At 48.6% G+C, this 23,105-nt stretch overlaps 1 protein-coding gene across 18 annotated transcripts in view; it reads left to right on the top strand.

Moving 5' to 3' along the window:
• Nucleotides 1–23,105, top strand: part of PTPRT (protein tyrosine phosphatase receptor type T) — a 1,016,018-nt gene that overhangs the window by 957,384 nt on the left and 35,529 nt on the right. For 10 of the 18 annotated variants that reach the window (XM_074318312.1, XM_074318303.1, XM_074318302.1 and 7 more), the window contains 5 exons: nucleotides 6,242–6,318; nucleotides 14,587–14,623; nucleotides 15,985–16,082; nucleotides 18,386–18,445; nucleotides 19,158–19,274. In XM_074318312.1, the coding sequence (XP_074174413.1) occupies nucleotides 6,242–6,318; nucleotides 14,587–14,623; nucleotides 15,985–16,082; nucleotides 18,386–18,445; nucleotides 19,158–19,274 (389 nt within the window). The remainder of the gene's footprint in view (nucleotides 1–6,241; nucleotides 6,319–14,586; nucleotides 14,624–15,984; nucleotides 16,083–18,385; nucleotides 18,446–19,157; nucleotides 19,275–23,105) is intronic. The other 8 variants (XM_074318307.1, XM_074318310.1, XM_074318314.1 and 5 more) reach the window with 1 other exon arrangement.

Raw genomic sequence — 23,105 nt, forward strand, 5'->3', positions numbered from 1 at the left:
ACATATCACTGGTGTTTGTCCTAAAACTACAAGGAACAGATTGATTGCAGGGGGGTGGTGATGTTTCTGCTGTGTTTGAGGGGCCCTTTGGATCGCCATGTCTTTGCAGTATGTCTTCCTTCTGCCGGCTGCCAGCGGTTCTGTCCTCCCCACCAGCCCCTGAGAGCCAGGTGGAGTCAGGCCCTGCACCTCCCTTCCCTCACTGTTGAGGAGTTTGCTTCTCCTCTATATGACTCTTCTCGATTCTTCTTGTCTTGAATATCAAACGAGTAGTTCCAATTGAGCTGTTTTTCAAGCTTGCAAAATGTAGATAGAGCAATAATGAATGTTCTGGGCTGCTTGTAAATTACCTTGTATAAACTTCACGTCGTCCGCTGCCCCATCCCTCTCCATGTGCGTGTGCATAAACACAATTTTTATCCATCTAATTACATAAAGTTAGACGAGGAAGGGGACACAGAATAATATTAGCATCTCCCAGAAGGAATAAATAAACCATGAGGACACTTTTTGCGATGCTTTTCCGACAAACCCATGGCTGGATTCTGCCCTTTAACGAGGCACACACACAGCTCTGCCTTTGCACAAAGGGAGGTTTATGTCTGGCAAGAAGGGCAAACAGGGAGCACTAAGTTTCTAAGCATCTCTGCCAATACCTTACGACCTGCTTCATATCCAGCCACCAACCCCCTGCCCCATTTATTAAGCACCTGCGATGTACCCAGCACTGTTCTAACATTTTTTAGAATTTTAGATTTACAGAAAAATGGAGCAGAGTGTACAGAGTTCCCATATGCTCTGTTCCCACACACCTCCAGTTTCTCCTATTGTTAACATCTTGAATTGGTGTGACACGTTTGTTATAACTGATGAGCCAATATTGATCCATTAGTATTAACTGAAGTCCATAGTTTACAGAGTTCACGCCTCGTGCTGCACAGTTCTTTGGTATTTACAAATGTCGAATGTCGTGTACCCACCATTATGGCATCATACAGAATAGTTTCACTGCCCTAAAAATGCCATGCTCCACCTGTTCCTCCCTCCCTCCAAGTCTCTGGCAACCACTGATCTTTTTACTATTTCCAGTGTTTTGCCTTTTCCAGAGTGCCATCGAGTTAGAACTATACACGACGAAACCTTTTCAGTCGCCTTCACTTAGCAGTACACATTTAAGTTTCCTCCAGGTCTTTTCATGACTTGACAATTCATTTCTTGGTATCATTGAATAATATTCCACTGTCCGGATGTCCATCTGTTCACCCATGGAAAGACGCCTTGGTGTTGGTCATTGTGAATAAAACTGCTATAAACATTCTCATGCAGGTTTTTGTGTGGACGTCAGCTTTCAACTCCTTTGAGTAAATACCAGAGATAGCAATTGCTGGACCATATGATAAGCGTATGTTTGGTTTGGGAAGAAACTGTCTTCCAAAGTGGCTGCACCGTTTTGCATTCCCACCAGCAATGAATGGGGGTTCCTGTTGCTCCACCTCCTCTCCAGCATTTGGTGTTGTCAGTGCTCTGGATTCTGGCCATTCTAATAGGTGTGTGGAGGTGTCTCGTTTTAATTTGCAATCCCTATGACATATGATGTTGAACACTTTTTATATGCTTATTTGCCACCTGCATTTCTTTTCTTGGTAAGGTATCTGTTCAGACCTTTTACCCATTTTTTAATTGGGTCATTTGTTTTCTTATTGTTGAGTTTTAAGAGTATTTGTAAGGGCCGGCCCGGTGGCTCAGGTGGTTAGAGCTCCATGCTCCTAACTCCGAAGGCTGCCAGTTTGATTCCCACATGGGCCAGTGGGCTCTCAACCACAAGGTTGCCAGTTCGATTCCTCAACTCCCGCAAAGGATGGTGGGCAGTGCCCCCTGCAACTAAAAAATTGAACACGGCACCTTGAGCTGAGCTGCCACTGAGCTCCCAGATGGCTCAGTTGGTTGGAGCCTGTCCCCTCAACCACAAAGTTGCCGGTTCGACTCCCGCAAGGGATGATGGGCTGCGCCCCCTGCAACTAACAACAGCAACTGGACCTGGAGCTGAGCTGCGCCCTCCACAACTAAAACTGAAAAGGACAACAACTTGAAGCTGAACAGCACCCTCCACAACTAAGATTGAAAGGACAACAACTTGACTTGGAAAAAAGGTCTGGAATTACACACTGTCCACCAATAAAGTCCTGTTCCCCTTCCCCAATAAAAAAATCTTTTTTTTAAAAAAAAAGTATATTTGTACCTTGTGGATGCAAGTCCTTTATCAGATATGTCTTTTTATTTATTTATTTATTTATTTATTTATTTATTTATTTATTTATGTATGTATGTATTTATGTATGTATGTATGTATGTATGTATGTATGTATGTATTTATTTATTTTATTGGGGAACAGTGTGTTTCTCCACAACCCATCAGTCGTTGTCCTTCAATCTAGTTGTGGAAGGCGCAGCTCAGCTCCAAGTCCAGTTGCCGTTGTCAATCTTAGTTGCTGGGGGCGCAGCCCACCATCCCATGCGGGAATTGAACCGGCAACCTTATTGTTGAGAGCTCACCCTCTAACCAACTGAGCCATCCTGCCGCCCCTATCAGATATGTCTTCTGCAAGTATACTTTCCAAGTCTGTGGCTTGTCTTTTGATTTTCTTGAAAGTATGAATGTCCTCATATTTTCTATGCCTGAGTTTCCTCATTTAATCCTCCCAATAGTCTGTGAGCTACTGTATAGTATTGACCCCCCCTCCCCGTTTTTGGTAAGGAACCAAAGGCTAAGAGAGACCAATTGACTTTACCAAGCAATGGAGCTAAGATGTGAGCCCAGCTCTGACCCTCAGCTACATACCTCACATCACCAGAGTATCCTACTTGGCACAGGTTAGCTCATGTAGGAATGAATCTCGGTCATTTCATACTAAAATAGCCTTTCACAGTCTCCGAAAACAGAATCTGTATTTGGATGCCCTGCAGAGCCCAGCCTGGTTACGTGCATTGAACTGCCTTAACATGGCATGGAGAGACCTCCGTATTCTAATCCCTGCCTACCTCCTCTGTCGGTTCTCCCATTGCTAATCCCTTCATACTCTGTTTCTAAGACAGGAAACTTTTTAGATCACCCAATGTGCTTGTTTTCTCAGGATCTCTGCCTTCACTCTTGCCATGTGCTCCAACGGAAAGACACTTCCTCAATGCCCACTGGTCAAGCTTTACTTTTAATTCCTCATTCACACATCACTCCCCAAACCCTGCATTCTCCACTTTGTAGACTGTGGAGTTCCACTTCTATATACAGGCTGTCTCCCTCACAACACTGACAAACACCTTAAGTATGAGTGTCACTTTGATAACATGTTCTTAGTCCCTTCAACAATCCTGCACATAGTAGGTGCTCAGTAAATGTGTTCTTAATAAATGAACGAAGAGGAGATATTGGCAAACACCATCTCCTCTGGGGGTTAGAAGCGCCTTTCGTCTTTAAAACTATTTAACTAAAATAAATGTTTGTTTCATTGTGTTCTGTTTTCAGTGATTTTTGCTTTCAGATTCTAAATTCCATTGTATATTAAAGAAAATTACCTTTCAACATTTTAAACCAGAATCTCTGTTCCCAGTACTATAGACCTGGGAGCAGGCATAACTCAATAAATACAAGGGATTTTTGAATCGATAAGTCATTAGTGAGACTAATGCATGAAAACGCAATATGCATTTTCACTTTTTTAAGGCTTACACATTTTATAAGCACTGATGACAAGGCCTGAACTCAGAGCGGGGCCTTGCTGAACCCCTGCTGGGTGGGTGTCCCCGAGGAAGTTCCACTCTCTGGGGCTGTCACACTGCATGAGCTGGGGACCAACCATTTGCACAGATGCCAGGAGTAGTTAGTACCTATGAGATTCTAGAAACCCAGGGACAGCACATTGTGTGGATGGAACAGGGGTTCATGGTCAGACAGAGCTGAGATAGAATCCCAGTCGTGTAATTATAGGGTGGGTAACATGGGAAACTTGCTTAACCTCTCTGAGCTCCAGTTTCTTCATCTGTGAAATGAAAATAATAATAATAATAATAATAATAATAATACAGTATTATGGTATTATTATAATAATCTATAGAGTTCTTTGGGGGGAATAAATGACGGAGTAAGATAATGTATGTAAAGTCTCTGGTACTTACCATGAACTCCATAAAGGAGTTCAAACTCCTCCCCCACTCCCTCACCCACCCAAATGGGTTACTTAGACAACCCACCTACTCCCTCTAGTTGCTTCTGCTGAAACTCTTCCCTATGATGAGTTTAAAAAGTGTCATCCAGTGTATCTCAGAGTCTAGCACAGTGTCTGGCACATGGCAGGTGCTCAATGATTAATTTTTAATTAATTAATTAATCCATGGCTATGGGGTGGTATTCTGTCCACTCCTGGACTTGTTTGTCCATCCTGAGACCCATTCCTTGCCTTCTTCTGCTCACCTTTCTCTCACAGGGGACTGACCCCCACAGGTCTCATTTCTTAGTGTCTCATCAGCTGGCTTCTGGCTGGGTTTGGCCAATGACAGGCACCGATGGGAGAATGAGGGCGGGCAAGAGGAAGAGGCAGGGCTATTTGTCCCCCTCAGTGCCAATCACTGGCTCCTTTAGCAGCCAGGTGGCTTCTCCTTTTATCCAGCTCCACCCACAAGGCTCACTGCAGCTCTAGTTCCCACGGGCAGCCGCAGCCCCGGAGCTCTGGAACTCAGCCTCCTCCCTCTATCCCATCATCCCTGGGGAGGTCGGGTCTCTGTGCTGGTCTTTACCTCTGAGTTATTTCACCTTCTTCTATTTGGCTTCTCAGCTCTTCCATCACCCAGGTAACCACTTCTCTGTTGTTAATTCCTTCTGCTGTGGACACTTGAGGTGGTTTCTGATAGTTGCTTAGACCGTTCTTTGGAAGCCCGAGTGCCTGGACCCAGAGTGAAGAAAACCCGACTCTTCCAAGCTCTACCATCCACTGGCCATGTGGCTAGTCAGTCCTTGGGTGCCTCAGTTTCCTCGTTTGTAACAAGGTCTGACAGCACCCAGCCTGCTTCTCTCACAGGATCATTGTAAGAGTCTACGGTGGCGATCCATTCATACAATCACTGAGTACCTGCCACCTGCGGAGGTGCGGCGGGTAGAGCAGGGAACACAACAGTTAGTGTCCCTGTTCTCAGGCGTTCCAGTTAGTAGCAGTAAATGTGTGTGTAAACTGCAAAGTGCTGCGTAAGTCTAGCCGACTGAGATGACCCCAGCTCCTTGACCCCTGGCAACCCTTGGGGATGCTCAAAGCTCTCCAGCCCACTTGCTTGGAGCTCCAGCCCTGCCCTAGCAGAAGGTGGACTGGCCAGTGGACGCAGTGACATGCAGTGACATGTGTACAGTGATTCGGGCCAGGAGCTGAGCCCCGCCTCCCAACCAGACCCAGCGGGGGTGTTTTCTTTGCTTGTGTCTATTCATGTCGGAGCTCATGCTAATTAATTGTAAAGGATTGGCCTGATTCTTCTGCTGCACTAGTTTTTTTAAAAATAGTTTTTATGTGGTGTTATTGAAGTAAGCGTGCCATCGACCAAGCCTGCAAATCTTGTTTATGTCTAGATTGTGTTTGAAATGGTATTCTCTGTAACACGATTTTTAGTTATTGATGACCTCTTTTGTAATGATTTAGTCCGCTTCACTTGAACGATAGTATTGATAACAGTATGTGGCCAACAATCTATTTGAAACAATACGCCAAGAAGCAAAAGGAAAGCAATTTGTGCCCATGTGGAAAATAGGTAAATTTGCGGCTTTCAAGCAGGCATGAAAATAGAGCATATTAATCCCCATTCAACAAATCTCGCTTCCTGGGTGTTTCCATATAGTCTCTCTTACATGGTCTTATGGAGAAAGTATCCCCATCCCATTGTAATAACAAAATCATTAAGACTTACGGAAGCAGGTGACTCACCAAGGTGGGGAAGACAAAGCCAGAATCAGGGGGCAGGTGGAAAAAAGAGAAGTGCACGCGTGTCCTTTTTAAGGCATAGCAATCTCCCTGAGCCTCAACTTCCTCACCTGCAAATGAGGATAAGTGATGAGGGCGGTGCTGGGGTGAGAGGAGAGGGTGTCCCAAAGTAGCACAATGCTCGGTGTGCAGTAATTAATAAATGGTTGCGCTAAAGGAGAACAGGGCTGGCACCTCCCCCGAACGCCCCTTCTCACCCATCCCCTTGTTTTCTGTTCTCTCTGCAGATGACCATTCCCGAGTGAGGCTGCTGGTGTTGGATGGAGACCCACACTCTGACTACATCAATGCCAACTACATTGACGTGAGAGTCCTCCTGGGGCTGGGCAGCCCGGGGCTGGGGTTGGCTCATGATCTATGGCTGTCCCACAGCCTTTCCCCAGAAGGTGGCCTCGCTGGCACACGTGCAGAGCTGTCTGGCTCCTTCCTGATTTGTATAATTAGTGTAACCCAAGTTAATCATCCAGTTAAAGCTGCATCCTCTGTCAGGCTGGCTGGAGTAGCCTGCTCTGCAGGAGACCCAGGACTCATGCCAGTCGTGTGTATTCACCCACTAATTCATTTGTGTAGGTTCTGTTTATCCATCCATTTGTTCATTCGAAGGTACAGCCATTTAGGCAACAAAAATGTAAACGTGCCTACTGTTTGTTGGATGCTATGGGAACCATAACGCTAAAAATGCCGTGGTCCTACCTACCCTCTAAAACTTCAGCAGGAGGATGAGCTGTGCGCATCCATAATTCCAGGGCAAACTAGGAAGTGATTTACGTGTCATCAGTTCAGAGAAAATGCTACAGGGATTCAGAGATGAGGGGGGAAATGGCTTCTTCCATCAGGAATGCAAAAATGTGATATGAACCAAAGCTTCAAGCGCTGGTAGAATTTAAAATCAAAGAGGGAGAAGGTGGGACTCTGGTTAGAACAGCACAGCCGAGATGTAGCAGCTGGAAGCAAAGCTATGTGACAGGTCAGTATGAGTACGTAACGAGAATAATGGAAAATGTGGTTGGAGCTAGATCATTGGTGGTTGATGATCAAACTTAGGACGCCAGACTTTATCCTGTAGGCAAGAAAAGGCGATTGAGTGGTTTGGATTAAAGAGCTGAGCTTTGGGATGACTTATGTATCACCAGGGATAAGAGAGACCAGAGGGAAGAGAGTCTGGGATTAGGACACCCAGCTAGGAAAGGGGCTGCTTCAGTATTCCAGACGCCATCGAGAAAGGGGCTACTTACAACGGGAATCGAGATGGGTGCCCATGGACGTGGGAAAGTTTCCAAAGGGAGAGCGTGGCCCCTGAGGCCTGGTGGACATGCCAGCAGGACTGATGGAAGCCAGGCCTCTCAGGACCTCAGCTAGGAGCCCAGAGACCTTGACGAGTGGCCGAGAGATCCACGTTGGCTTCTCTGACTCTCAAGTGTTTTCACACACAAGCTGTAAAGTGCACTGGCATGCTCTTGAATTCCCCATAGTCTCGGCTGAACCAGATGACTCGTCCATTCAACAAACATTTATTGAGTCTTGTAGTGGTTATTTGCCTGTTTGTCCTCAGATCTATTCCTGTCCTTCCCCATTCTGCTTTGTATTGCTGGTATGCGTGTGCGTGCGTGTGTGTGTGTGTGTATGAGTATGTTTGTGTCTGTGTGTGAGAATGTGTGTCTCTGTGTGTGTCTGTGTGTATGAGTGTGTCTATGTGTTTATGTCTGTGTGTGTGTATGTGTGTATGTGTGTATGTGTGTATATGAGTGTGCGTGTCTGTGAGTGTGTGAGAATGTTTGTCTCTGTGTGCCTGTGTGTATGAGTGTGTGTCTGTGTGTATGAGTGTGTGTGACTATGTGTAGGTGTATGAGTGTGTGTCTGTGTGAGTGTGAGTGTGTGTGTGAGAGTGTATGAGTGTGTCTATGTGTTTATGTGTGTGTGTGTGAGTATGTGTGTATGTGTGTATATGAGTGTGCGTGTCTGTGAGTGTGTGAGAGTGTGCGTGTCTGTGTGTGAGTGTGTGTGTGGTACAGGAAGGAGAGCAAGCTGACCCTTTCAAGTGAGGCGCTAATGGGAGCTCGGAAGGTGAAAGGAAGGAGAACCAGCCTATTTCTCCTCCTCTCTTGCGTCCTTGGGCGGCTGCCTCCAGCGTCCGTCAAGCAGGCCCACCAGAGTGCTAGCCTCTGCCAGGCAGCCCCAGCTCTTGGGCTCTGGTAGCTTCTCTGTCTCTCATTATCTGCTAGTTGTAGGGTTGGTCACATTCTCCTGCTGTTGCGGATTTCTGGGTTGCCCTGCTGTTCCTGGTTTGGCATGTCAGCTCCTCTGTCACCTGTGCAACCAACTCCTGATACTGAATTCCCTCTGTCTGAAACATGGAGCAGTTTTTAGTTCCCTGCCTGGACCCTGGCTGTCAAAGGGCCTACATGTGATCAGGTACTGGGGATGGAGCTTCAGTTTCAGTCGAGACAGGCACAGTCTCTGCCATCTCGGCCCTTCAGGAATGTTCGCAAGCAGACGGACAGTCCTGAACAGCCTGTCTCCAGCCTGGAGAAAGCACTCTGAGCACTCACCCATCATACCTTCAGCGTTTCCCTCATGTATTAGTATTCATTTCACAAACACCGAGCAAATCCTCCTCAGTGTGCTGGAAATACAGACCTCACAGAGGACTCAAGTCTGGGGAGGGAGTCAGATTAGGAAAGAGACCCTCACAGAGCAGGGGCTAGAGGGAAAAGGAGAATCAAAGCCTCAAGAGGGAGTTGAGGTAGTCTGTGAAGGCTTCCTGGAGGAGGTGACACAGTGCTGCCTCAGCCAATGAATAAGAGTCAGCCATGCAAGAAATGTTGATAGTAACCTAAGAAGTGTTGACCACCTCTCATATACCAGCATTACCTTCACTAGTATCACAACCTCACAAAGCAAGTGCTGGTACGTCCCATTTCCAGGTGAGTAAGCTGAGGCTTGTATAACTTATCCAGGATCACACTGCTAGGAGGTGAGAGAGGAGGGAGCAGGAGTGTGCATCAGGGGTGCCTTCCCCACCATGCTCTGCTGGCTTTAATAATAATAGTAAAGCAAGGACAACAGCCCGTAACTCGAAGTGAGTCTCTCTTGAGCCCTACGATGGGTGGTTTGAAATGAGCCTGTTTATCCAGACCTCTCAATCGCCCTCCACGGTAGGCACTCACAGCCACTTTCCAGATAGAGAAGTTGAGATTTAAAGAGATTGCAAAGCTCGTCCAAGGCCATGCAGCTGGTCAGCGGCAGAACCAGAAGACGAACCAGACCCACGTGACACCTAGTCCACGTTTCTTCCTCCTGCCCCACCCCCACCCCCCTCCCGGGCATCACTGTGCATCCAGCACACAGAGGGCACTGGGCCTGCACGTGCTGAACCAGATTGAGTTGGTTCCTTCCGTTTCCCCTTGGCCTCGTCTACCACTGAATGGATGTGTCAGCCCTGCGGCCATGGCCCCCGTGGGGTCTGCTGGCCCAACTTGCCATATCTGGCATTTGTCATCTAATAACCTCCAGCAAAGTTAGCTTTCTAGATAGACACTCAGTCCAAAGGTGAGTGAGCGTCTGAATGCAGAGCCAGGACGTGCTGTGGTATTTCATAGGCAACACATGAGATTCCTGGAAATGCAAGTGAGTCTTGGCAACGTCAGTAGTAACAACGCCTGCCCTTTCTGCCAGGTTCTATCATGATAGGGCATCCTGCAAGCCAGTAGGAAAAGAGACCAGAAGTCAAGGTAGGAGGCTTCCTCAAGGTCATATAGCTAGAATCCAGTTCTCTGCCCACCTAGGACACACCACAACCTTCTCCCTCTCTCTTTAAGGAGTAGATTATGCCGAGCGGCCAAACAGCCTCTGCTAGATGCTACCTTCATATGTGATGTTTAATATGTGTTGGATCTCAGTGGTTACGGTCAAGGGCTCACAAGACCCACGTTATGAATTCAGTCCTTGTAGGGCCTGTGGAATCCGGGCATTTCAGCTTACTAGCTTTATGATCTTGGGTAAATTATTTACTCGTTCTGATATCTGTAAAATGGGATAATAGTGCCACCCCAGAAGCATCTGATAAATGATGTAAAGTATCTATCTGTCAGGGCCTCACTGGGAAACAGGCTCGCTCAAAGGGAGTAACCCAGGAGAGGTTAACAAGGGTGGAAACAGATTAAGGGAAACCAACAGGATGGGAACAGCGTGGGGTGCAGTGGACCCAGGCAAGCAACAGCAGGGAGCTCCGGGCCTAGAGAGGGAGAGAGTGGCTGTAAGGAGAGCTGTAGCTCCCTTGATAGGAGCCGTAGCCTTTGACAGAGAGTCAAGGCCAATCCACGGTGACCTGAGAGGGAGGGACGTGAAAGAACATACACCCCAAGCTCCTCCAGGCCTCTGAGCTCCTGCTTCTGTTCCCCATGGACCAACACCAACTAGAAGCCGGAAGGCAGGAAGCTGATGGTGTGATCCATGCAGGTCAGCCTCCACGGCACAGAGCAGAGCTTGGAAGGGAAGAGTGGGGACATGGAGGGACAGAGAACACAGCAAGTGCAAACACCCTCCAGCACAGAGTTCCCAATACAGGGTGGAGGGTGGGAGAATCACCTACTGTGTCCTCCAGCAAAGTTAGGGTCCCTGGGGTTTCAATGGGGATTCCTGGGAAGTCAGTGCTATCTCCTCCTCACCTCTTTGTGCTGGCCTCCACCCCAGCTGAAACCCTCCCAGCTCTCTAAAGAACTCCCTGTCCACCATAGGATCATTTATCCACAACTGGACCTTGACAATCCGTTAAAACGACTCCGTGTGGATAATGAGCTGGATGGGGCCCGCCCTGTCTGTGCCTCCAGCGGCCATGGTTCCGCTACCGTCTGAACCACCCCGCTGGCAGGTTTGTCTGCGCACCCGAGAATGTATTGGCCACTTGAATCTGTTATAAATTACCAGTCTGGAAATAAATATCGTATCTGGGTCCCCAGTAAATAACAGATGCATGAGTGCAGAGTGAGATAAATGCGTTTTGGATGCAAACTGCTTTCCCATTGCTCACAGACAGATGGAGGCAGGCTCAGGGCTGGTTGGCAGTCAATCGGCGTGCTGGATAGGTGGGACTTAAATGAAGTCAGAGTTCTTTTCAGGTTAGGAAGTTTTCTGTCCAGCTCCGGGCAAATCCCCAGAGGAGCCCCAATTGAGCAGTTCATTACCTTTTATCACTATGGCTGAGGAGTGTCGTTCATGGTTAGAATGTTTTCTCTGCGGAGACTGTATGGGTTCTTAGAGGCCAGAGAGAGTCTCTTTACTCAGATGCAGCACGGGGGCAGGCATGCAGCATGCATGCATGCATTCGATATGTATTTAACAAGGCTGGTGGCCCAGGCAGACTTCATTGGGCATAGCCCTGCCTGTTGGCGCTCCCGTTCAACTGGGGACATAGACAGTTAGCATGTAAATAAGCAAAGAATGGTATGCCATTTGTGCACTGAAAAAAGTAAACCAGAGAAAGCAGAAAGAGGCTGACAGGTGGTCAGGGAAGGGCTGTCTGGGGAGGTGACTGACAGCAGAGCAGAAGTCTGGATGGAGGGAGAGTGCAAACCGCTCAGTGATCTGGGGACAGACCCAGCAGGCACAGGGAATGGCCAGTGCTAAGGCCTCTAGACAGAAACATGATCGCTGTTTCTGAAGAAGAGCGAGACAGCCAGTGAGCCGTGGGGAGAGTGGTAGTAAAGCTGAGACTATTGCTGAAAGGATGAAATGGGAAGAACAGGGATGTCGAGAGGCAATTCAGCCACCACAACTTCAGAGAACACTTCTCTGGCCTCCTTGGCAGAGGTGGCTCCCCATGAGAGCTCCACAGACCTCCCCCGCCCCATCTTCCCTTCTCCCAGTTTATTAATGTCTGTAAGTTGCTCAGAAGCAGAGCCCACATCCATCTGGGTCACTTTTGTATTTCCAGTGCCTTGTGCATCAAAGGAAGTACTCAGTTTATACCTGCTGAGTGAATATTGAATGATTGAGCGAACAAATGAATGAACAAAATGGTGAACCCAAGTCCTCTAACCCCACAACTGCAATGTGAATTTCTTGCTCAGAATTTCATCCCATTGACTTCCAAGCACACGAGAATCTTCCAAATCAATTCCCTCCAGAGGGGCTCTGGTCTTCCAACCCATGCATTAAGGGAGTACCTCAGTCTCACCTCAAAGACATATTCATGCCTGAAGGCCACCAACCAGCCTTTGCTGAAAATTGCACCCAGCTCTGGGTGCCCTGTGGCCCAGAAGGAGAAAAGCACAAAAACTTAGGGTGGTACATGTTGTAAGAGTGTGAACTGGGCATATAGAAAGTCCTGCAGGACCGCTCAGCAGGAAGGAGGTCTCTTTTGAAGTGCGGTGTGGGAAGCTGGGACATAGGGTACATGTGTTTGTGGGCGGAGATGGAGAGGGACAACTGGAAATGAGGCTGGAGATGAGAATGGAGATGGATGACCAGTCCCGAGCTACAGCGTTTGGACATTACTATGCCGGCAATGGGAGCCATTGCAGGCTTTTATGTGGGGAAATACCGTAATCAGATGTGCATGGGAAGGTCACTCTGGCAGGAAGGCGGTGGGCTATGGGACCAGACTGAAGGCAGGGAGGCCGGCAAGAGGCTGGTGCCATGGCGCAGGTTAGGGAGGACGAACACTGTGAGAAGTGATGATGCGATGACAGAACAGGGTGGACTTAACAGCCCGCATCTTTCCACACTCTCGGTACCATTTTCTGTTCCCAAACCTCCTCAAAGAAACTCCCAGAGTCTCATTCTTCCTGTGCGCCTGGGAAAGCCTATCCATCTTGACTTGGATGAACAGATAGCTCTTCAGACCTCTCCCCTTCCTTCCTACCTCCCATGCCTCAGCAATGCTATAATGTAAATCCTAGTATCCCCTATTTAACAGCAAAAAGTCAGTTGAGGCAGAAGGTTAAGTAACTTGCCCCAGACCTCACAGCCTGTAAGGGACACAGCCAGGATTACAAACCCAGGAAGTGAGGTCCAGAGTCTGCACGTAACCACCGGGCCAGGCTGCCTTTCTACTTGGTCTCTCAACAAGCTTGTTTCTTGGCCCTGGGCGCTTGAGTTTCACATTGTACCAGGCTCCATGGAAAGTTTTTTAAAACTTAGGAGGCACTGTTTGTCCTCAAGAAGTTGACAGCGTAAGAAGACAGGAATATTCAAACAAAGTGCTTAGGGGGAGCTGTTGATTCCTAATGGTTAGTCCAACAGTTCTGGTCATAATATTGGCCTTGTGGGTACCAACAGTCCACCCAAGCATGACTGTAGTACGCCCAGTAATTAGAAGGTACTAGCTAAGTATTTATGGAGCAAGTGGAAAACTGAGGTAAAGACATGCACAGGGGACTCAGAAACTCGTCTCTGAATCAGAACCAGAACTTCAGAGATGCCATGTCTATTTCACCGTTCACCATACAGATGGCACTTCTGGCTCAGTTCCCAAAGAAGGGGTCCTCGAGGCAGCTCATGCACCTCAACAGTGCAGAAAGACTGATGACCAGCGCTTACAGCAAAAATAGGCATTCCTCAAAGTGTAGGACTTATTTACTCCTGAGATGGTTAACCATAGAGGAAAGTGGATTTCAGGGCTGTCAAGAACCTCTCCCCCAACAAGCTCCATAATTGGTATCTCTGTTTTGTTGTTTTGTTTTTTCCATTTATCCATGCATCCATCCATCCATTCATTTATTCATTCAGTAAATGCTAGTTACGTTCAATGTTATGTATACGATAGGCAGATCTGTCTCCAAAACTTGTGCTCCTACCCAGTATGATATACTTCCTCTCTGCAACAAGAAAAGGGACCTTCCATGTGTGCCCTGCCCGCAGAAGAGAAGGTTGTCTTCAGCCTCTTCACCAGTAATGAGGATTGGGGGGCGACAGAGTAAGCCCACACCAGAGCCCAGCGGGGCCTATTAGAGCCTTCTGAAACGTACACGGAAATCAGAAACTGGCTGATTCTCTGAATCAGAAAGTGGCTTTATCAGTCTCTAGGTCACACCTACAGGGTCTCTCCCCGATGAACGGGACTTCAATTCCAAGCCCACCCATGTCTCACAGAGAGGCAGTATAGCATCCATCCCAATATTCTTTTTCAAAGTGTCACTAATGCAAGGAGCCAACAATGCAATTATTTTCTTCTCTCGGGTACCCTACAGGGCCTGGTGCAGTGTTCTCAATACAGTCATGGCTCAGGAAAGACTTTTTGGTGGTTGATGTCCCACAGAAGCCCCAAAATTCCTTCTCTACCTCTTTCGGGGTGCACGAGCATGAATGATACCCACCCAGTTTCTGCTCCCAGTCCACTGGCTCCAAGACGAGCCTGTATGGGCCCCTGGCAACTATAGTTACATAGTAGTAGCTAACATTTAGTGATTTACGAGGCACTTTGTATGCATTATCTTATTTAATGTGGGCCCCTTCTCTGGGAAATGTCTAATGCTATTCTCTTTTTGCCTGTGAAGACGTCAGGTCTTGGAAAGGTTCATCACTGATATTGCGCTGTTTGCAAGCTTTCACTGTGCTTTTCTCTCTTACCCAGGGTTACCACCGACCTCGGCACTACATTGCAACTCAAGGTCAGTGCCCTCCTTTTCCTCTACGTGTCCCTTGCCCATCACTGAAGGAAACGTATGAGCTTCATGCCTCTTCTTTGCCAGCAAAGAAGTTGCATAGGAGTAAGGCTGGAGAGCCTCCAGGGGTCTTAACATTGTTCCCTTGATTTGGGAAGGCAGGCGGTGACGAGTGAGAGAGAAAGGAGGTGTCGTTAGGAAATGGTCAGGCTGGACAGACAGACCAAAAGCATCAGCTTCAGGCGTGTGCCATTGATACCCACCATCCAGAAAGGGAGCTGAGGGTACTTTATCTTGATGGCTGTATGCCCAGAAGAGAGAGGCTGCCAGCTGTCCTAGAAAGCAACTTGGCAGTATGTTATCAGAAGACTGAAAAATGATCATACTTCTCAAACCTTCCAGGAGGGATTCCTAGGGATAATTATACATTTTGGACAAAGAGTATAAAGATACTCTTCACACTGTTATGTGTAATAGGTAAAAAGTGAAAAATCTTAAGTGCCCAACAATTGATAGATTGGTTAAAGTGTGATGCTTCCTTAGTGTGGAAAATTATGCAGCTATGAAAAACATGCTGGGTAAGAATGTTTAAGGGCATGGGAACCATACAATGGATATGATGCTTATTATAGTAAATACATATACATATATGTATGTGTATATTTATAGTCAGAAAAACAGTACTCAAATTTTTAGATCACACATGTTACTCTTATAATTTTAAAAATAATGAAGGCCCAGGATATTGAAAGAGGAATTTCCAAGGAAATTGCTTTAGATGTTCAGATCCTATCCCCCATTCCTTGTTTATCCCCCCCCCCCTTTCTGCATGAGCCCCAGGTGAATGCTTCTAGCATTTGACAAGCTCAAAACCAGGCATCTTCTATTTGTGCTCTCAGCCTCTGGCTCCTGGCTCTCAGCTCTCTGCCCTCCCAGCCTCCCTACCCCAATTTCCTTCCTTTCTCTCATTGAGTTTCTGAAACCCGTTTGAAACTCCCTTAATGAAAACTCCCGTAAGCTATATTTTTAACCCACAATCTAGTCCAGATAAGGTGATGCGTCAGGGTGAGAGTGGGGCTCCTGGTGCAAAGGGTCTGAGCAGGAGCACAAGTGAGGAAAGGAGAGAAGCTGCCAACATTTTCCGTGGATGCTGCCGACCTTGCAAGCCTGGAACGTGGTGTGCACATCCGTACTCTGACCTCCTATGCCCAGGCCTCGGTCTCAGCTACGTGGGGGTCCCAATAGGCTCCTCTGGCCTCACTCTTGCTCACCCATGGGGAGCCGTGACCGACCAACCAGAAGGACCAGCCTCGCGGCTGCTTCCCGGCACTGGCAGTCGTTGATCCCGTCGCCTTCTCTGTTGGCAGGTCCAATGCAGGAGACCGTAAAGGACTTTTGGAGGATGATCTGGCAGGAGAATTCAGCCAGCATCGTCATGGTCACAAACCTCGTGGAGGTGGGCCGGGTAAGCCCCTCCTGCAGTCCCCTGGATGGGGGGTGCTGGCGTTGCACTTCTGAGCATGTCTTATTCCGTGGATTGTGCCGAGTGCCTCCTGTTCAATAGTTTACCCTCATCGTCATCTACGAGGGAGAAATCCTCACTCCTGTTTTATACTCGAGGATGTCCTTTCCCTCCAAGCCCCTCCTCATGCCTTTTTCCACTCTCCCTCTCCATTGATGACCATCTCATAGTTTGAGGAAATGAAAGCCATCAGCCGTGAACTCTGCCATCTTCACACCACAAAGCTACCATCCTACTTCTGTCTATAACCATCTTCTCATTCTTCCCTTCTATTATCAGGTTGAACTGTTAAAAAAAAAAATGGCTGCTTTTGTGGACCCCAAATGGTAGAATAGTGGCTGTTTCTTGTGGCTCAGCCTAATACTATGGAAGAAGTGACTCTTGCCCTTTCAAAGGCAATTCTAGTACCTTGAATCACAGATCCTGCTCAAGAATTTTCTCATCCCCCTATCCCCCCAACTCGAAAAATAATTCTTTCTCGTGGCTAGATGTTTGCATACAAACAGCCTGAGTACGTTCTCCCTCAAAAATACAAAACAGGCAAATGAAAATGATTCTCTTGTCCCTACTTTTCTGCCAAACGCGAAGACTCACAGGCAGATTCGGTGTCTTCACTCCTGTTCTCTTCTGCCCACCCCAACGTAGCTCCTCCCTCCATCCCACCCATAGTGCCGCTGTCCACATCACCGACATCCTTCATGTTGGCAAATCCAACAGCCACTTCCCTCTTCTCATTGTATTCAACCTCTCCGCAGCATTTGACCTTTGCTCCCTGACCTCTAAACCTCCATCTTCTTCAGGGTTCAGGCCTTGGTCTCCCACTCTGCTCTATCTCGACTCCCTCCTACGTGGTCCTCAGCGACCCCTAGGGCTTAGAAATGGGACTGCTATTCCCAGCTTGCTGTTGCCCACTTCGTAAACGGTGGCATGTGGGTGGGTGAGTGGGCTGCTGGGTGTCCAGGCAGGGCGCACACACACACTGGAATTAAGAGAGCCCCTCTTCGTACGAGCTGACTAAAGAGTGGGCAGGGAAGTTTTTGTTTTGGCAAGAGCCAGATACCCCATTAATATATAGAGTCCTAGCCTCCAAGACCATGGGAAAGGGAGAATCTGGGCAGTGAGTCATAAACCAGGAAAGGGCCGTGGACGTCTCATGGCCTAATAGGAATTTAGGGCCAGGGGAGACTTTATCCTCAAGCTCACTCTTATCGAGTACATTCCCCAGTTTTACAGATGAGGAAACAGACCAAGAGAGACCAATAACTACCCTGAAGTCTCCCAGCCAGAACCTGGGCGTGATCTCCAATCGACTTCACTCTCATTTTCATGTGTGTGGTTCCTCCACTCAGGACCGCTCCCCAGGGGCAGAAGACCAGGCTCTGGCTACTGTGGACAAAAAGCCAGCCCAGGATTTAAGAATTCAGGGGCAAATTCCAGCCTCTTCTAGAACATATCCCACATTGGTGACAGGTTCCCTTGATGGATGGATCATGAATCTAATTTGGATATGGGGAGGGGACAAGAGAGCAATCTTTTAAGGGAACTGCTTTATGAGCCAAGCACTGTGCCTGCTCCTGCTGTGCATTACTTGGTTTTATCTCACAAGGATCGTACGAGAGAGTGTTCCTGGTCATTATTCAGATGCCCTGGCTTTGTATCCTGGCCACATCCCTTCCTAACAGTTGACTTTGGGCAATTTTCCTTCTGGTTCCTCATCTGTAAAATGGGGATAATAATACTATTGACCTCCTATGGTTGTAGTGATAAGGAATAAAAGAATACACGTATTCGTAAAAAGACATAGACAGCTGTGTTAGACGTAGTGCGCAGTTAGTACGCGTCAGCTATTATCGTTTATAGAAGCTGAGGCTCAGAGAGGTTTTGGCACTTTCTGAAAGTTGCACAGCTGCTGAGTCTTAGAACCAAGCAATGCATCCATTTGCCTCCAAAGCCTGTTGTGCTCTACCAGCGTTTCCCTAAGTGGGTTCCATGGGATGCTAGTCTGCGGGATGTTTAGTGAGAAGAGGGTTCCATGGTTAAATACGTTTGGGAAATGCTGTGTACGCTTTACCCCTGTTGGAGAGTCGCAAACCACACCAGTATTAGCACATTAAACCAGCCGAGTAGTCCTATAGCAGAGTGGCCTGTTTAACTTTGTTGAACCCAGCATTTCCCAAGCTCATTTGACCACAAAACCTTTTTTTGTTTGTTTTTTTGTTTCTTGTTTTTTACCTAACACCTATTAGCACCCAGCGGAACACACTGTGGGAAATGCCACTCTAGGCCGTGCGGCGTCCCCCGGAATGGTAATGCTTTTGTTCTTTTAAGGGGCAAACGATGATCTCTTTTTCCTGCTGTGGAGTATGACTTAGAGTCACATGTGGGAATGGCTTGTTGGTAGCGTCGGCACCCACCGCCCGGGCAGAGAGCAGTGGCACACGTCCCTCTGAGCCCAGCACCTTCCATCTTTTCCCCAACTAAGAGCCTTTCTCCTTCCAGCCCCCGATGACCAGCTCTTAATAGTAATGTCCTTCTCCCGACCACTTCTGCTTTCACCCCCTCACTACTTCCCACCTTTGATGCCTCATCTCTGCTCAGCTGATAACACTCAGATGCCCCAGCCTGATACACCATTCAGCCAAAGGTAGAACACTGGCCAAGTGACCTTGGACAAGTCACCAAACCTCCGAACAGGAGGATTTTCATCTGTAAATTGGGGATCCCACCACCTGCCTACCTCACCTAGATCTATTTGATCCATTAGTGTGATGATGGATTTGGAAATGTTAAGGAGCTCTGCAAAAGAAGGTACTACCGTTATTCCTAAGGGCTCCAGTTCCTCTGGGAGTGAGCCTGGCCTGTGCACTTGGCCAGTCCCTGGCCAGCTGAGAACCCCTTGGACTGGGATTCCACCAAAGTCACCCTTGGGTTGATTTGACCGGGAAGGCCAGAGGAGGCGGCTACACCCACTCAGCCAGCCACCTGCTCATCCCTCCGCATCTCCATCCCTCCTCACAGGTGAAGTGTGTGCGGTACTGGCCAGATGATACTGAGGTCTACGGAGACATTAAAGTCACCCTGATTGAAACAGAGCCCCTGGCAGAATACGTCATACGCACCTTCACGGTCCAGAAGGTAAGCTTCCCTGGGGCTGTGGGCAGCCTGTCCACCAGGCACACCAGCTTGTTTGTTCACTCAGGACACTCAGTGGGCGAGGGTTGGCTCTGTGCCTGTCCTGTGTATGGCACCAGAGACAGATCTGCCATCGAGTTAGATGTGGTTCCAGCTCCAAAGAGTCCCACCTCCAGCGGGAGGGATGGAACAATAACGCCTGGTGATAAAAGCCATGAAAGAACATGCCATGAGTGGAGACAGGAAGATGAGGTGGTCAGGGAGGGCTTCCTGGAGGAGGAGGCATTTAGGCAGATGATGAAGGAGAAGAAGGAGCTGGCCAAGGGAAGAGCATGAGGAATACCATCCCAGGCAGAGGGAAAGAAACATGCAGCATTAAAGGGGAAGAAGACTCTGGCATGTTCTAGACCTGTGCTTCTCCACTGGGGGTGCTTTTGTCCCATAGGGGACCATTGCCAAAGCCCACAGATAATTTTAGTTGTCAGGATGGAGGATGGAGGGGCATCTAGAGGGTGGAGGCCGCAGATGCTAACGAACAACCTGCGATACACAGGATGGCCCAGCGCCTACAACAAAGAATTATCCAGCCCAAAATGTCAATAATGTCGGGGTTGAGAAACGCTGGTCTGGGCATTGAAAGGAGGCCCGGGTAGCAGGAGCCTGAGAGGAAGAATGTGACTGCAAATTACTGTCATCCTTATAATTTAATTATTACAGAACCATTGTTATGCTATCACTACTATTATGATAGCTGACATGTATTGACATTTACTAAACGAGGTGCCTTTCTAAATGCTTTGCGTAAATGAACTCATTTAATACCCCCAACAACCTCTTGAGGTTAGATACTATTATTACTCCCATTTTACAGATGATAAACATTAGGCACAGAGCGCTGATGGTGGTTGTCCCAAGTTGCCCAGCTGCAAAGTGGCTGACCCAAGATTCACACGCCAGCCCCTGATGCAGAGCTCATTGTCACTTCCACTGCACCACAGGTGCCATGTTCTAAAAACAACAGCATTAAAGGACCAAGGGACCAGAGGCCTGAGGGCACAGACGCACTGGGGACTTTGGTGCTTTGAGAGCCGTGCCGCTGAGGTTTGACAAGTCCTTGTAAGGGCCAAAGCTGGCGCACACACGCGTGGCTGTGGGTCATGTTTGCTCCCATGCCCCTGTGCTCCTAAGGGCCTGCATTTGGAGACTCAGGTGAAGAGCCGGAAGGGGAGGGCACCCCCTCCATTGCAAGGAGGAAAACAACAGGTCCATCCATGTGGTCTTAGGTCGGTTCCTCGGAAGCAGAACCTGAGACAAGGATTCGGGTACATGTGGGGTACCAAAGAACAACTCCCAAGAGAAACTTATAAGGGAGAGAGGGAAGCAGAGGTGGGGAGGGTAAGTCTAGCCTAGGCCTGATTCCTGGAGGCCTCCGGAGCATAAGCCACGCCATAGATTTGGCCCCCTTGCCTCAGTTAGGCACGGAGGGGTAACCTTCAGGGTGGTCCGGCTCCTATCAGCTGAGGACACTTCTCCAGAACAGGGGGCCTCTGTGAATTACTGGCAGGCCACACTCCTGCAGCTGCCAGGAATGAGATGGGTGATTGGGGACGTGATGGCCCACATGGTACCCAGAACCTAAACATCAGGAGGCTTTGGAAAATTGCAGCCAGCCCAGCAAGTTGTGGAGTCATAGTCCTTTCTCAGATTATCTTCTTGTTTTTCTTTCAAATAATCACAAGGGGAGATGTTACCCTTAGGAAGACATCCTTGAAAGACCCCTGTCCAACCCGGGTCTCAGAGAATTAACTCAACTTAGCCAGCCTCTTCTCCCAAGTACGCAGGCAGGCGCTCAGCAAACGCTGCCTGGGTTATGAGCTCAAAATCAGTTCCTGGGCTGGGGACCCAGAAATAATAAACAGGAAGCAGTGTCTGCCCGTGAAGAGAGCAGAGTCCCATATAGTCACAGCACCGGCGGTGAGGGCTCGAACAAGGGCTTCCTGAGGCTGAATTGATTCAGAGGATGGAGTGAAAAACTCCAAGTATTCTTGAAACCTTCCTCCTACTTCAGCTGGTCCACCGGTGCCTTAAGCCGGGCCCTTGTTCACTCCCACCTGGACGCTGCTGCAGCCTGCGATGCGGCTCTCTGCCTCTCATCCTGCCGTGTCTCAGTTTGGGTTTCTGAGAAGCTGAGCCCGAGGCAGGGCTTCCGGTCCCCTCGGTGACATGTTGAGGGACAACTCCGAGGAGAAGGGGACGGAGGGAGGCAGAACAGAGCACAGGAAGGAGCTGAGACAGTGTGGTCTCAGCCTGACCCACCGGGAGCTCTGGGGCGTGGATTGCACCACAGAGTTGATCCCACCTTGAGGCAAGAGGCCTTTTGGACACTCATTAGGGTAACTCATCATCCTGGTTTGCCCAGGACCATCCTGGATTTAGCACTGAAGGTCCCACGTCCTGAGAAACCCCTCCATCCTGGGCAGACTGACAAAGCCAGTTGGTCACTCTAACACTCCTCGCAGTCACTGAATGCCAGCTGCCCACCCACCCCCACCCCAGGGGACCTGGCTCCTGTTGGGCTGAGAGCGTTCTCTAAAGAAGGGGGTAACTGTGAGCTGTTTGTAGCCAAGACTCAGAGTAGCTGGGGGTAGGGGGTGCACTGGCCCAGGAAATGGGGTCTGGGTGGGCACCAGTAGTGTCCTCTACGCAGCCCCAAACCCACCCACCCAAATCCACCCACATAGCAGCCAGCATGATCCGCCTGCAATGCAAGCCTCAGGCACAGCCCCTTCTATGCAGCTGTCTAGGCCACCTCCCCAAGCTCCCCGGTGCCTCTGGGAGGAAGTCCCAAGGCCTGACAGTGGAATTCAAGGCCTTCCAGGATCCAGCACCTGCCCAGCCTCCATCCCCAACCCTGCCATTCGGCCTCGCCAGTCTTCACTTTCCTCTGGAGATGCGCCAGGTTGTTTGTGATTCTGTGCTCGTATCATGCTGAGTCCTGACCCCACGCTTCACTTGTGCTGCCTCTCTAACGAGGATCCCCTCTATCTCTTCAACTGGGTAACCCTCAGCGTATCATAGTGATTAGGTGTGCAGGCCTTGGAGCCAGACAGCCAGGGTTCAGATTGCAACTTCACAACTTACTAATCCTGTGACCTTGGGCATGTTACTTAACCTCGCTTGGCCTCAATTTCCTCGTCCACAAAAAGGAGATAACAATATGAGGATTGGTACAAGGATTCTGTGAATTAATACACTGAAGTGTTCAGAGAGTGGCAAGTACATAATCTATGCTTAATAAATGTTAGCCATTATTTTCACAATGAGTATGTTTAAGACTCAGGTCAGGCATCACCTCCTCCAGGAAGTCTTCTCTGTTTTCTCCTCTCCCCAGATGGGGTATGCTGACCCTCCTTTATGCCCCTTCATAGAATTATCCATTTAGGAGCCTCCCCCTCCAATGAGACCATGAGCTGTTCGAAAGCTAGAGACTGTGGTTTTTATTTTCACCTTCCGAGTGACTAACACTAGGCTGGGCACAGATAACCCTCCGTGAATATTCTTTAACTGAAAGAACGAACAATCGTACATGCTTCCTATTCAGTGCTCTCCAAATACCTCCAGGAGATTGCTAAGTAGGAGAAAGTAGGTAGAGGCACTGTCTAAGCAAAGGCTCAGAGGTGTGACCCCACCTGGCCTAGAGGATGTCTGTGTGAGGGGTGGTGAGAGGGGAAGGGGAACCAATCAGAGGTCTGGGCCCCACCACGCCCATCAGTCAGAGAAGCGCTGCTTTTATGTGTTCCATCGCTTACATTTCTAAATAGGAATCTAATTCAT

This window comes from Rhinolophus sinicus, linkage group LG13, assembly GCF_036562045.2.
Source record: "Rhinolophus sinicus isolate RSC01 linkage group LG13, ASM3656204v1, whole genome shotgun sequence".
Classification (NCBI taxonomy): domain Eukaryota; kingdom Metazoa; phylum Chordata; class Mammalia; order Chiroptera; family Rhinolophidae; genus Rhinolophus; species Rhinolophus sinicus.